We start from the raw sequence: 16,108 nt of genomic DNA, 5'->3' as shown, positions 1-16,108 counted from the left end.
CGACAGTCAAAGTAACAACCAACTTTATCAATTAGTATCTAAATATTACACTGCATCGTTGTTCATCGTTGCTTCTCTCTTTTTACTGGAATACATAATGAATGAATGAACGTTTCATTTATATAGAACTTTTTCTAACACTACACTCAAAGCACTTTACATGGTGAACAGGGGAATCTAATCTAATGAGTGTTTTCCTTCTGAAAAACAAACCCCTCCATCACATATTTGTTTCGGATTTAGCCTTCCATTGTATAATGGAAATATTTTTGGTGACTATATACTAGATATAATTGCACAGTTGTTATTTAACAATTCCTGAGGTAATTTACGCAGCGTGATCGCTTATGTCTCCGTGTTTGGGGCAGAACAGATGCCGGTAGGAAAGCTCGAGGGCATCAGCAACAGTAACCAAGGTGAGGACTTAGTGGAGGGTCAGTTCCACATCATGGATGCAGCTTTTTATTAACAAGCTCTTGCGCAGTCAGAATGTAAATTGATTGAAACCAGAAGATGCGTTAATTGGGTATTTTTTGTTATTTATCGAATTTTAAAACGCTGCTGGATAATTCCAAAATGATACTTCATGTATTAGAAAATATGAACATTTTAATTAATTCTCCCCCATGTTGTTCCAAACCTGTATGATGTTATTCTTTCAGTGGAACAAGTTTTTTTTAGGAATCAATATACAGAGCTTCAGTAGTTCATAGTGAGCAGGGGTTATCAAGCTCCAAAAGCAACATCAAAATATCATAAAAGTAATCCATCCGATGCTTCACTGATAATGTTCTCCATCAAATTTAATTCCCACTCACAATCAGTTCAAATATGGAGCTGTTAGAAGTGTCGTGACAGGCTGGACATCATTGACAGAGGTTTGATTACACAGAATGGAGAATGAGATTTGAGAGATGCTGCAGAGTGGAAGATTATCAGTAAATGATGACTTAAATTTTGGACAGTTTCTCACACAAAGAAACAACTCCAGAAGACAAATATATCATATAGCAAGTCATATGGAGTGCGTTTACATGCACACCAGTATACTAATAACAAAAAAAAAATCAGCTTTGAAAAATCTGACAACGCAAGAAAACCACGTTAACATGGGTTTTGAAATCATCAGATGTATTCTCTGCTTTTGATGTCAAAACGTGAAACACGCATGCACACAACAATTGCACACATTGGATAAGCCGGTAAGAAGACTGGTAAAGGCGTTTAACATGCAATACGAAATGGGGGAAATGGGCAACAATCTATGTGTGCCCATGGGATTTCACTTAAACCGTTTATGACCGTACCCTGATAAAGGAAATCCGTTTAAGGTGTTCACATGACCACACACATTGTCAGCTTAAGCTTAAAGCAATAGTCCTAGTTTAATACAAGTTAAGCACAATCAACAGCATTTGTGGCATAATGTTGATTACCAACTAAATCATTCTGACCTGCCCCTCCTCTTTAAAAAAAAAGATCTGGGTTCCAGTGAGGCACTTACAATGGAAGTGAATGGGGCCAATCAGTAAACATTAAAATAATAATTCCAAAGTATTGTTTCAAAAGTATAGCCACAAGACGTAAACAATACGTGTTAACATGATCTGTGTTATAAAATCACCTACTAATGATTTCAGTGTTAAAGGTTATATCCAATTTTACAACTAAGTTGCCATAAAGACGGCTGTAATCCTGGTAAATAACATTTAAACAACTTTAATACACGAGTTTTGACAAAAGAATTGATGCAATTGTGGCAACCCCTACAGCTGCCTTGAAAGGAGATAGAGGAAGGGTTTGTTGACCACTTATTCTGCATCCTCCCCATTTCCAAAAAAAAAGAAAAAAAGAAAGAAAGAAAGAATAAAGTGAAAGGGGTCAATCTTATATTCATTTAAAACATATGAAGTAGTAAACCCTCTTAAAATTGGCCCCATTAACTTCCATTGTAAGTGCCTCACTGTGACCTTGATTTTTGCTATTTATAAAGAAATAATTTTTTGTGGCGATCAACATTACGCCACAAATGCTGTCAGTTGAGCTTAACTTGTATTGAACTCGGAATATTCCTTTAATTGGAGTATGATCATGCATGTTAACGTACTTGTGGACTACTTTCATGGTACTTTATTTTGGTCTTTTTGAAGCTTGACAGCCATTGTCACTGCACATCCTGCAAACTTTCTCCTTGTGTATGTCATGAAAAAAAAAAGAGCTAACAGGTATGGAACAACATGAGGGTGTGTAACTAATGACAACATTTTGGGGTTAACTATTCCTTTAAACCAATAGCTACAACTTGAATGAAAAAAAGACATTTTGACTACTTATGAACACAAGGTTACAGCTTGACATCACTCTGCTAAATTAACCTCCCTCTCAGACACACTGACAGCTCCCCCTGCTCTGTTGTACAGATGGGCTCACTGTTTGGGAGCACCCTTGAGTAGCTTGTGAATGGTTTCTCCCTGCTGCTCCAGTAGTTGTGTGAGAGAGAGCACAAACTCTGGACTGGACTCAAATTCTCTCTCTGTCTCTCCTTCACTTCCATATGTCTTCTGAAACAGACGGCTGACTTGCTGATCTTGCTGTTCTACCCTCACTGATCTTGGACAGAACAAACAACTTAAAGGGATAGTTCACCCAAAAATGGAAATTCTCTCATCATTTACTCACCCTCATGCCATCCCAGAGGTGTATGACTGACTGACTTCTGCTGAACACAAAGATTTTTAGAAAAATATTTCAGCTCTGTGGATCTATAAAATGCAAGTGAATGTGGCCAGAACTTTGATGATCCAAAAAGTACAAAGGCAACATAAAAGTAATCCATATGACTCCAGTGGTAAAAATCCATGTTTTCAGAAGCAATATGATGTGGGTGAGAAACAGATCAATATTTAAGTCCTTTTTTAATATAAATCTCCACTTTCACATTCTCCTTTTGTGTTGTTTCTGGCGATTTACATTCTTTGTGCATATCGCCACCTACTGGGCAGGGAGTATAATATATAGTAAAAAAGTACTTAAATATTGATCAGTTTCTCACCCACAACTATCATATCATTCCTGAAAACATGGATTTAACCACTGGAGTCATGTGGATTACTTTTATACTGCCTTTATGTGCTTTTTCACTTGCATTGTATGGACCTACTGAGTTGATATATTCTTCTAAAAATCTTAATTTTTGTTCAGCAGAAGAAATAAAGTCATACACATCTGGGATGGCATGAGGGTGTGTAATGATGAGAGAATTTTCATTTTTGGGTGAACTATCCCTTTAACTACACATTATACACTTGAATAGCAACTAAGGTTGACATGTGAAGCGAAGGCCTGTTCACATGCAAATACATGGCATGAAAGTTCCCAAATGATTTTTAGAACATCGATTTACCAGAGTTGGATGCAAATTTTCATCATTCTCTGAAAAAAATAAGTAATAATAATTGCTTTAATGCAAAACCCATCTGACAATCAGGGCAGGTTTATCATGTTTGGGGCCCTATGCAAAGTTTGGATTTGAGACAATGTAGAACATTAACTTCCACTATTCTACTTCTACTACTACTACTACTACTGTTCTGTACCTTCTGTTACAGAAGTTAATGAGATTAACTATTCCCTCTTGTGGTCTTTTAAATAGCTGTGAGATACTGATACGCATGTAAAATCCACTGCTAACCAGTGCAAATTTAGGTTATATCCAAAGTTGGATATAAAAATCACTTACTAAACAAACTGACTCCAGTGTATTACAAGGTGAACAGGTATTTTGTGTCACATCCAGAACTATATTGAGTATTTTAGCTGTATTGGCAAATTAGCATCCTGAAACTAGAACTCTCCTTTTTATAATTATATACGCTCTCTTTTTGTTAACAATTGCTTGCCATATCACTTCTTTGATGCTGTTATAACGGTTATCATACAGATCCTTGTACTTGGAGACAAACACTATCAACAGTTCTACTTCTATTGGTTCATCCCAGTTCCATACATCACCAAAAAACTTCAAGGATGTGATTTTACATTTGGCATCCGAGAAAACTGAATGCATCGTGAAATAGAAGGCCTTCTTTACATGTAAAGCTTCAAGTTGTAGTATTCTAGTGACATGGATTTAATTACAAATAAAAAAACTAAAACTGATATAAATTATATCAAGTTAATCATAATCATTAAGTTACCTTTGCAGGTCAATCTGTCTCTGTGGCCCTGCTTCTTTCTGCTGTTTTGGTGTCTTGCCACTGATTGGATCAGATGAGGCTGTGGATGCGGGATCCTGAGCAGGTGCTGCTCTCTTCCGGCCACGTCCAGCCCCTCCGCCTTTTGTAGCTCCAGCCTCTTTATTCGGTGTTGCTACACCCGCAGGGGTTTTAGGGGGTCGACCCCGTCGAGGTTTGTTGGGAGGGGGCTGTGACCCTGCCAAGGGGTTGGTGGACACGCTGTTCTCTGTGCCATCACTTGCAGGAGCAGCACGCTTCTTCCCGCTGGTCTGAGCAGCCTCCTCCTGACAAAGAGAGAGCAAAAATTGAATGAGGAATGACATACATGTGAATGTGTGTAGCATTTTCAGTGTTGACATGAGACATTTCTGACCTTCTTTACACCTCCTGCTTTCGTGATCACAGGATTCTCTTCGTTTTCCCTTGCTTCCGTCTCTGACACCTCAGAACTCACATCCCTTTATGGTAGAAAAAGAGAGTGAATTATTTGTTTAACAATTGCTCACAATAGTGGAAGCAGTAAGGAAATATAAAAAAATCTGAAAGAAATTTTCCAGAAAAACCTGTTCATGTTTTTAGATTAAAAAAAAAAAGTTAATTTAAAACCATGTCAGCCCACATGATAATACAACATCAATAGGAATTTAACTTTAGGAAATAAATGATACTTGATAAATACTATATGATGGTGAAAGAAAGGTTTTAAAACTGTCCAAAATATTATCTCAGTTTGCTAACTGTGAGTGACTAAAAGAGATGTATGATAAAAACAAACCTGCTCTTATTTGTTGCAGGGGAGCTGGGCTGGGAGTTGGTGCTTGCGATGCTCCCCGTGTCAATGGTGGTGGTTTTAGTGTATGGCCGGCGAGCTGTTACCGTTAAAGGTTTGTTCACTGCTCCCAGCACACCTGCCTGCTTCGGTGGTTGCTAAATAATATATTAAGAACATGTGTCATTTAACGCAGTCAAGGAATTAGAGTTACTTTATCCAACAAACAGAATGTTGATCAGTCACTGATCTATCTCTTTGTTTAAAATGACTGGCAGCTACATTATGACAAATATTTTTGTGCTCGCTGAACCCCATAGTGACCTAAATTATTTACTTGAAGTTATATCCATGTAACGTTCTAACCATTCAATTAATATAATGGATAATAATAAATGTATTGATTCATTTCTGTATATAAGAAGAGAGTAAACAGTTTACCATTTAATTTTACACATTTTATTTTTTTTAAATAATGCATTTTTATCCTTAATTTGGCTTTGGCATTTCTATCACAATCTCACAAACCCCTGTTGTTCACAAAACACAGGTTGGGAAACCCCGCAATAAACTGTACAACACATAATTTTTGAATTGCATAAAATATAGAACTGTGTGCAAATGTTATAAATTGCAGTATGCAGAATCTTTATCACATAACCTTCTGCAACTTGCTGCAATTTCTATAAAGCTGAACTAGACATTTGGAGGAAATGCGTTTGGAGTGGAAAAGGAAGTTTGCAGGTTTATTCAAATATAATATGTCATACGGTTACAGAGGACACCACGTTCATATACTGTAAGAATACTCCTACCTGGATTTTTCCTGTCTGTAGAACTGTTTTGGCCTCTGTTGACAGATATTCCTTATCATTGACAAAGTCCTGTAGAGAGGGACGTGTGTAATGAGTTTCACAGAATGGTCAGTTTGTTAAAGTTCACTGTAGACCATCAGAGTGGTTGTTACCTTATCCGGAGGGGTAAAGAACTTGGTAGGCAGCACAGGATCTTTTGGTGAGTCCAGATGACAGGAAGTGCTCTTGTTCGCAATCACAAATAATGCCACATCACACACAATGTAAAGTTTCTGTAAATTCATGAAAATACAGAAGATAGTTTCACTCCAGAACACAGGTACCATAAACACCATTCATGAATGGGCACTAAGTTATACTAAGTTTTATAAAGAAAACAACATATATAATTTAAAGAAGAGACACTATTAAGTGATTGGTCACTGACCTCGTTTGCCTTGGGGTCATCTGGGGCCTGAGCGTCTTTTGTTTGTTTGATGTTCTCCACCATCTTCCTCAGGAATGAGTGACTGTTATTCTCGTTCTTTGTCATCAACACCTCCAGCATGAACCACAAACACCTAGGTTTGTAGGTAAATTACATTTAAATTTCACACCATACTCTGTAGTGTCTCTCAAGTCGTGCTTTGTCTTCTACCTTAGATACACACAGTTAATACTACTAATCCACAAAGAGGATAAATACTGTTTCTAGATAAATAACAAAAATATTAATTTGCAATAACTGGTCTGTCGACTGGAGTGTCAAGTTTCGGGCAAGGTTTGAGTCAGTTTTTCAAACATAATTTCGGGTTTGCATAGGGTTTGGAATCAATGGTAAAAAAAAAAAAAAAAATTCTCATTTCTTTTCATTTAACTTTTTTATAAAAAAAAATTGTTTGAGAGTCTGTGCACCTGGGTCTTCTCACTCAGAGTGGAAATAAACAGAGCTAACAATACTGAGTTTGGTCTTTGGGTTTACTGGCTGGGTTCAGGATTAAACTTAATACCCATGCAGACCTCTAACCACATTAGCACTTTAAAAGTATGAGAATGTGTCATACTCTTTGATGTCTCTGAGCTGCTCAAGGTCCTGTGGTTTGGTGAAGTCTGGATCATGAGCAAGAAGATGGATCATGTATGGCACCACATATTCAGGCAGGAGAGACAGCAGCTTCTCTGAAAGACAACAAAAACAGACAGGACATTTATGTCCAGATCCATTTAGACAAATGTACAGTAAGTGCAGTTATTTGTTCAGTATGGCACTTGTGGTTCAGGTCAAGGAAGCCGAATCACATTCAAGTTTCAGTATATACTAATCAAACACCACATGGCTGTTCAAGTGCTCAATGACAAAATGTGAGTGTGCGTGCATCTACCATGGGCCATGGGGTTCTGTTTGATGTACTCTCTGCGGACACTGATGTTCTTGAGCAGGCACTGTCGGGCGTGAGCACGTCGCTCTTTCACTGGGTCTTTAGCGCACAAAGCAAACACTGCCATGTACTCCAGTGGCAATAATAACTTCACCAGAGCAACATGCAACTTCTGAGCAAAAATCTGTCGCACCTGATAGCACTCATCCTACAGAAAGAGATGAAAAGGAAGGAAAGAGCTGAAAAAAGCATTGAAGTTGTGGGCAGTATGGCTATTCTACACTTTGGTAGAATTGTATTTGGAAAAATAAAATTCTTAAAAGTCCTTATGCTAGTCAAGATTTCTTGCACCAATAAGTCATAATTTAGTTTTACATAATATTTTCCACCATCTCTCCAAAATTAAACAGACTGTTTTTGCTATTGTGCCTTTTAGAATTTTTAATTTTCTCCCCAAGTTGGAATGCCCAAATCCCAATGTGCTCTAAGTCCTTGTGGTGGTGTTGTGACTCAATCCACGCATCTTATCATGTGGCTTGTTGAGCGCGTTACCGCGGAGATGTAGCACGTGTGGAGGCTTCCTTAAATATTACCAAAATTTGAATTCAATCAGAATTTTAAAGTCAAAGGTTTTTAAACTGATGTTTCCTTAAGCCCCAGGTATACTTCCAATCCGACGCGAATGCTCAGCGTTTGCGTAGTCGAGCGCGAGCCTGTCAAAGTATACTCCATATAACTGCGTGCGCATACACAGGCGGATGGCGCATGCGCGCTTTGACTGCTATGAGACACCGGGCATTCTCTTCAGGAGTTTAGACCTAAAAAGATATCTTTATATTCCTTCAGACTCGAGCTATTCAAATACAGGTACCTCCAGACCTCCTCACACACACACGCTCTTGACTTGCACATCCACTGTTGTTGTTTTTACCTTCATCTCCTGATGTTTAGTGGCGATTACACCTCCTAGCGCTTTTTCGTGATGGCAACGGCTCAAAATGTAAGTGTTGTCACCTTGTGGGCCCACTAATTAGTGCAAATAACTCCAGGAACATGCGCATTCTGCGCGTTTAAAGACGCATGGTTAGAGAAATCGGGCTGCGCGCATTCAGTGCTCGTGCACTCTGCTGGTGACTATATTTGTGTCATGCATCCTGTACGCAGACGCTCAGAGTTTGCGTCTGAGCAAAGCATACTTTAGGCTTCAGTCCACAAAAGGGTGCAACAAATACATATAAGACAAACAGCACCATGTTACATTATTGCAAAGATCATTTCTTGCTGTTAAAAAAGTGCATTCCATTTTAAACCAAAGTGTATAAGATAAAAAAATGTAGCCAGTTAATATTCTCAAATGTCAAGTAAAAAGTCAAAATAAGAAAAAAAAAAAAAAAGCTTCAGACAGACAGATCTACATATGTTAACATGGTGTTGCACAGTGCTACAGTCCAACATAGACTCAAGCTTCATAATAACGGCGATACCACAGTGTTTTTCATTCATTATAGTTGTATGTACAGTAGTAATGTTCCCAGATAGTAGTGGTATTCAGCTAAACTCGGTGGTGAAGCGGCTCAGACATTGAACCTAGGGGGTTTTCAAACAAACGTAGTATCTTACAACAGAGGGGAACAGAACGCGAGGATCGAGACAATCTCCTTTCCTGCCAAAGCATTTTAAAACCCATTGCTTAATCTGAGAAATGCTAATAGAGAGCAAGACGCAACGGCCAAAGACCTCCACCTAAGGGGCTGTTGTTTTTCTATGCAAACGTGCTAGACAAACGTCTTTGACCATTTTGCCGCTATTGTAATTTATTCAGCGTCTCCTGCAGAAGCGCTGTTTTTTAGATGCCGTGTCAAGTTAAAAAGTCTCTAGACACATGCGTTCTGTTAAACTGTATTTGTTGTGCTGCATCTAGCCTTTTTTAGCACAAGAATGCAATCTGTCTTAAGTCATCGTCAGTGCTTGACACACATCCAAAATTCGAATGCACAGTTTTAGCATTCGAATGTACATTTTTCTTAAATTCGACAAATATTTGAATGCAGCTTAGTTCCAATAATTGGTCAGGGTAGACTGGGTTGGAAGTTTTGCATTAGTGTCTACATAGTTAACTGAATTTCAAAAGAGCAATAATAATCTTGTTTAACATTATATGTTCCCTTTAAAAACTCAATAAAAATGTCAATACATTTCTATGCATGTGCAAGAAGTTTAGAGAGTTTGTGTCAAACTCACATTAATGACGAGTCCACATAGCTGGAACTGTTCTGGAGTGATGATGTCATGGTAGCAGGGCTCCTGAGCCAGTTTCATAATGGCGCTCCCGGCTGCGAGCCTCATCCGAGACATGTCAGACTTACTGCGTCCACAAACACACACAAATGAAAGTTAGAGGCATATCAGCCATGTGAGGGTAGCAGTGTTTCCAATTAATTACCTAGACCCACCACAGTTTAATTTGTCCCGCAACAGTTTCATACTGAACTGAAAATATTTTTACACTTTTCATAATTACATATAAGATATCTAACGTTGTGTCTTGGCCGTTGCTTTGGCAAAGCATCTCTCACTCCCAGTCAATCAGTCAGCCCCCCCACCCCCCCAATTTATCTAATGTTAACGTTATTACCAGGAGATCTGACAATGTAACTGTTTTCAGCATCTGAGGAGCAAGTTGGCTCATCATGTAACGTTAGGCTATTTGTAATATATGCTCTAGTCGATTTTGTGTTTTGACCATTTGTGAACTGCATTAAACTCCTCCTTGTTTACTATGCTTTGTGGGTGTTACTTTTTTGCTGTGTCATTACCATTCATATTTATAAAACCAATGTGCTCATGATTAAATTCATAGAGCAAAAAGTTCTTCACAGATCTAGCCTCTTAATTTTGCTCTCAAAATGCATTTGATTGATGCATTTAACTTTAAAATGTACAAAATGTTCTTTTTGGACCACCCTAGAGGGTCCAAGGTCCACCCACCACAGTCTCACAAAATCCTGCGGGAAACACTGGGTAGGTATCATAATTCTATCAAATCACTGAAGGGATCCTGACCCCCAGGGAGTACCTGATCTTTTTCTGCTCTGTGAGGTCTCCCTCACTGACCAACATGGCTGACAGGAGTCTGAGAGTAGAGTTAGCCGATTTGGACAGATTATTCTTCATTCCCAGCAACCAACGCACTAACAGCTTAATGGCCTGCACCTGCAACGCACACAAATACGGTATATTAATGCGTAAACAAGCACCAAGGGATGTTGTTTATTCAACCTGATTACATGCAGAAATTCTACCTTTGCAAGAACTTCAGGGGAAACCTCCTCATCAGATGTCCAGAGCCGCCCATTCTTGTTTCCAACAGACTGAGAGGGAGAGAGTCAATTTAAACTGCAGTTCAAGGAACTGTTCTGTAACACTCTAACATGATGTGACTACTGTAACATGCTCCAAGCAGAATTAATAAAATATTATTCTCACTCTGTCATTCATCAGAAGGTCCTTCACAATAAAATTGGCTACGATAGACTTCATAGGTGATGCAAACTGATCGGGGGCCAGCAAGGAGATGTGCCCAAGAGACACAAGTGGAGTGATCAGCTGTTCAGGGACGTCTGCGTTCAGACTGCGAGACAATGGCTAGAACAAGAGATACATTTCATATATTTCTTATTTCAGATCTATTACACATTTCAAGAACTAACTCTCCCTCATTTAGTACAACAGCTCCCATGATCATGGGAATCTGATGATGATTTGAGTCACAAATTAAAATTTTACAATATATGAGTTATACCCACATGTAATCTGTTAAATTGTCATCTGGTAAATATACAACATCAGTTATTCACATATGCAATGGCTCTCTGTGTTTTGTACGTATTGCTACCATTCACACAACACACAACACCTAACAAAACTGCGATGTTTATGTTCACGAGCTAAATCTAAATAATAGATTTTCAACATTTATGTCACATTGGCCTACAAGCTCTTTCAGAACTTTGCTCAAAGCCTTTAGCTGCAGACTTCTTATATCAGATTGTTTGTTAATGTTACAGCTTGGTTCACACATAGCATCCTTACGCAAGCAAATTGTTATTTTTTAAGCGAAAGTGTTAAATAAATGCCAAAGATTTACCTCAAATATCTGAGCTAATTGGACCTCTTTGTTGTGAAAGATGGCATGGATGCAGTGGACTGCCTGTTTAGCCTGGTGGGGGGTGCCTCTTTTTGCCTTCTGATGCAGTACGGGAATTAGAGTCCTGCACAAAGAGGGACAGAACATCATTTAACTATTCTAAATATCTGAATTTGATATTACTTGATATGAGAGTCTATATTAGTGAGTATATGACTATAAGGTTATATGCTAAAGCTTTAGGTACCAGCTCTAAACAGTTTTTGTGTATGTGTGGTGTTCGTACGAGCGAATCTGAGGCAGTTCTGTCTCAATCTTTTGTCCCGTGTTCCTGAAGATTTGTATTGCAGCTTCTGCAACTTTATCATCCTCCATCTTCAGACACTGCAGCAAAGACTCATACGTCTCAGCCGAGTGGAACGAAGTGGGATGAGTAAATGATAAAACCTGAGGTGGAGAGAAAAGAGACCAACAAACTTACAACACATTATAATATATTTAAAAATGTGAATGTCACTGAGCATTAAAGGAGCAATAACCTACACTTTTAAACAAGTACATATTTAAGTACGAACATTACCTTGAGTAGCTCAAGTCCAGCACGGATGGCAGTATCAGGGGTTACTCCCTCATCTTCATCATCAGCAGTACCCTCAATTGATTTATTCAACAGCTTAACAAGGGCGCTGTACACACAAACACATACACACACATTATCATCCTGATCCAAAAGTGACACGATGCCTGCAGTTACACTTCACTCTCACTAGGTGTCTCACCCTCATGAAGCCATTCAGTCTGTTACACAACCTTATATAAAATAATAATAATAATTAATGGCCCAATCTTGCCCTTATCTCTCTCGCACCCAGTTTCTCTTTCTCTCTCTCGCTCATTTATTTACTTGCTTGCTTTACATATGCAGGTGCACTGACAGAAGTCCAAATCATATGCTGCTGTTCAAACAAACGTGCATGAATTCTCTGACTTTGCTCACGCTGCAAAAAATTCAAGATTTTTAGGAATAACTGTCTGCACTGTTGCTTTGCAAGTGCACAAATCGGATATCTTGTATATCTACGTTGGTTGCTATAGTAATGACTTAAGGCTCAGCAAAATATCACAAGAGCTCCTTTATCGAGCTGTTTGCTCATGGGGACACAGGTTCGAGTCCTGGGTTCAACCTGGGTCATGTCCCAATCCTGCTCCCCCTCTCTCAATCCTACTTTCCTGTTGACACTTTACAGTCCTTTAAAATAAAGCACAAAGCCTTAAAATATTTGTATTTTCAAAACATTATTTGGTACGAATAAAATTTTCAGCTGCTCCCGACCACGTGTAAATCGTGCGTATGACATGCAAATGTGTTGTGTTCTTACAGGCAAACTGCCATAACTACATTTTGATAGAAGTGAAATAATCAATTATTAAACGAGTGAAATGAACCTTAAAAACATTTTTTTGCTGCTTGCATTTATTTTTCAAAGTAGCCTATAGTTTTTCCAGCAGAATTGCTTGACATGGGGTAAAAAGATCATGGTAAAATGCAGTTTGCATTTGAAATTCTCCAAAAAATGTATGCCCGCTAATGTGACTTTTTTTATTTGAAATGAGCTCTATAATTTAGGTTTAACAATTTTGTATAAACATTGGTAAATCGCATTGTTGATAACATGGTCAATGCTAATGTGTTAAAACCATAAACAAACACATCGCGGGTTAATGGTGGTGGACAGCCTCCTCCCGGTGTGAACTGAACATTTTTTTAAACTCATGTCAAACCCCTTTTATTTATCTTGAATGGTTTGATTCACAAAAGAGCCTAAAAATGACAGCAAAAACATGCGATGACAGTAAGTCCTCACTCTCTTTGTGACGCTATTGTGCTTGCTAAATCAAAATTTTAGACTTCTCATAATAACAAAAAGATCTCTAACGTTGTGTTTTGCACCGTTGCTTTGGCAAAGCATCTCTCACTCCCAGTCAGCCCTCTATACGTGTGCATGCTCACACACACACACTTCTTTCATAAAAAGGATTTCATTACTGTTTCGAATAGATGTTAACAGCATTTACTAGTGGTCTGGTGCCTTCCTTAGATTTCGTTTTCATGGGCGTGGATTATGATAATTGTGAATGAATGTGCACATGCCCACTATTTACGAACATCTGGAATTCACTGACATACACATGTTTTACAAACAAATCTGGGGAGTATGAAGCGTTTGTGAATCCGACGGAAAGGTTTCAGGAAGGTCCATTTTACAAGCAAATTACTCAGAATTAACTCATACATTTACTAAAGTTTCCTGAATGAGGCCCATTGTGTGTAACATGAAACACACGTCACATTTGTTTGATTGAGTTGAAATTTTAAATGAGAACCACAATCAAATAAGGCTTTGGTAGATTTGTTTCATAAATTCAAGGATTTTATGCTTTTATTTTCGCTGTTGATACTAAAAAACTACATGGATTCAGATATGCCCAGAAATCAATTGATATATGCAAAAAATGCCTAAAAACACTTAGACTGTTAGTATATACAAAGCTTGTCTGAATCCTTGTAAGCATTAACTTCACTCCTCCCCAAGACAAAAAAATCCTTATCAGCCCTTTAACTTCAGCCCCTGTACCTGATGGCCTCAGAGTCAATGTGCACAGGTGCGATTCTTTCAAGTAGGAATTTCACCATCTCCAGAAACGGGTTTGTGGGCTGCTTGGGGAATGTCAGCTTCCGTGTGATTTCCCTCTGAAAGGGAACAACATTCTTAGATGATTTATATCTGCTTAATACTACAAAAGATATTTGGTTAGTTGTTTAGATGATTAGTACACTTTTATTCATGTGCAATTTCAACAAAGACAGACCTTTCAGCCTGTTTGCAACATGTGCATACACAACTAGGGATATCATGATGATACAGTTTCACTATTAACCGCAATTAAAAATGTCACTGTTAATTTAACCATAAGAATTTAGAAACTACGGTTAAAAATCATGAATCGTTTTATTTACACGTGGAAAAACATATTATGTATATAACATTTAAATGTATATTATAAAAGTGTTTTTCGGTGCAATTCTAAATGTAAAAATCTCTTGTGCCTGAGTGGTTAAAGCAGATGTTACTATGGTAACGGACGGTGTCCGCGTGGTGCCTTAGCCAGGCATTATGGACTGAACATGAACTTTCAATTCACATGAAACTGGGGCTACACCCGAACTCCAAAATATAACAGAGGAATTGGATCTACTGGAGACGATGGACACATCCTACAAACAGAACAGGATGTTCCATTTAAAGCATTGCTTGAGCACAAATTCACCACATTCAACAATAAATTTCAATTTAAGCCATTAGCGGACTTTAAATTGCCTGCTTTAAGCAATGCTACCATTATTATGCATCGTTCACAGGTTGATTTGTGAGGTGTTGTGGAGAGTATTTTTATGAAGTCTGTTGACGATTCTTTATGTTGTGGTGTCTGACAGACAATGGATTGCTTTAATAAACAGTTGCAGAACCAAAAACTGTTGAATGCCGTGAACTACATATTGCACACCCACAATAACCTTTCATTTACGCACTATTGAAGCGACTCCAAGTATTCTTGTGACACTGAAGTGCATCATTCTGCACCCGGGATGCGCATAAGCAGTACTGTGCCCTATGTGGGAGCATCTCTTATTATATACCTCCTATTTACTTGTGTATTTATCAGTTTTCTTATTGCAGGGCTGCGCTTAGCATTAATACAGGTGCATCTCAATAAATTAGAATGTCGTGGAAAAGTTCATTTATTTCAGTAATTCAACTCAAATTGTGAAACTCGTGTATTAAATAAATTCAATGCACACAGACTGAAGTAGTTTAAGTCTTTTGTTCTTTTAATTGTGATGATTTTGGCTCACATTTAACAAAAACCCACCAATTCACTCTCTCAAAAAATTAGAATATGGTGACATGCCAATCAGCTGCACCTGCAAAGGTTTCCTGAGCCTTCAAAATGGTCTCTCAGTTTGGTTCACTAGGCTACACAATCATGGGGAAGACTGCTGATCTGACAGTTGTCCAGAAGACAATCACTGACACCCTTCACAAGGAGGGTAAGCCACAAACATTCATTGCCAAATAAGCTGGCTGTTCACAGAGTGCTGTATCCAAGCATGTTAACAGAAAGTTGAGTGGAAGGAAAAAGTGTGGAAGAAAAAGATGCACAACCAACCGAGAGAACCGCAGCCTTATGATTGTCAAGCAAAATCGATTCAAGAATTTGGGTGAACTTCACAAGGAATGGACTGAGGCTGGGGTCAAGGCATCAAGAGCCACCACACACAGACGTGTCAAGGAATTTGGTTACAGTTGTCGAATTCCTCTTGTTAAGCCACTCCTGAACCACAGACAACGTCAGAGGCGTCTTACCTGGGCTAAGGAGAAGAAGAACTGGACTGTTGCCCAGTGTTCCAAAGTCCTCTTTCAGATGAGAGCAAGTTTCGTATTTCATTTGGAAACCAAGGTCCTAGAGTCTGGAGGAAGGGTGGAGAAGCTCATAGCCCAAGTTGCTTGAAGTCCAGTGTTAAGTTTCCACAGTCTGTGATGATTTGGGGTGCAATGTCATCTGCTGGTGTTGGTCCATTGTGTTTTTTGAAAACCAAAGTCACTGCACCCGTTTACCAAGAAATTTTGGAGCACTTCATGCTTCCTTCTGCTGACCAGCTTTTTAAAGATGCTGATTTCATTTTCCAGCAGGATTTGGCACTTGCCCACACTGCCAAAAGC

General features: G+C 38.5%; 1 protein-coding gene across 3 annotated transcripts in view; it reads right to left on the bottom strand.

Annotated features, from left to right (window-relative positions):
* LOC127443628 (sister chromatid cohesion protein PDS5 homolog A) overlaps positions 1-16,108 on the bottom strand; it is a 54,080-nt gene that overhangs the window by 3,256 nt on the left and 34,716 nt on the right. For all 3 annotated transcript variants that reach the window (XM_051702341.1, XM_051702340.1, XM_051702339.1), the window contains exons 17-32: positions 13,961-14,076; positions 11,905-12,010; positions 11,611-11,771; positions 11,325-11,448; positions 10,664-10,822; positions 10,480-10,548; positions 10,254-10,390; positions 9,419-9,542; positions 7,181-7,385; positions 6,863-6,977; positions 6,247-6,379; positions 5,972-6,091; positions 5,820-5,888; positions 5,011-5,162; positions 4,609-4,693; positions 4,197-4,519 (exon numbers count right to left, since the gene is read on the bottom strand). In XM_051702341.1, the coding sequence (XP_051558301.1) occupies positions 4,197-4,519; positions 4,609-4,693; positions 5,011-5,162; positions 5,820-5,888; positions 5,972-6,091; positions 6,247-6,379; positions 6,863-6,977; positions 7,181-7,385; positions 9,419-9,542; positions 10,254-10,390; positions 10,480-10,548; positions 10,664-10,822; positions 11,325-11,448; positions 11,611-11,771; positions 11,905-12,010; positions 13,961-14,076 (2,198 nt within the window). The remainder of the gene's footprint in view (positions 1-4,196; positions 4,520-4,608; positions 4,694-5,010; positions 5,163-5,819; positions 5,889-5,971; positions 6,092-6,246; positions 6,380-6,862; positions 6,978-7,180; positions 7,386-9,418; positions 9,543-10,253; positions 10,391-10,479; positions 10,549-10,663; positions 10,823-11,324; positions 11,449-11,610; positions 11,772-11,904; positions 12,011-13,960; positions 14,077-16,108) is intronic.

Source organism: Myxocyprinus asiaticus, chromosome 7, assembly GCF_019703515.2.
Source record: "Myxocyprinus asiaticus isolate MX2 ecotype Aquarium Trade chromosome 7, UBuf_Myxa_2, whole genome shotgun sequence".
Classification (NCBI taxonomy): Eukaryota; Metazoa; Chordata; class Actinopteri; order Cypriniformes; family Catostomidae; genus Myxocyprinus; species Myxocyprinus asiaticus.
Note: the sequence above shows the minus strand (reverse complement) of the source record. Positions and strands in the feature narration are given on the sequence as shown.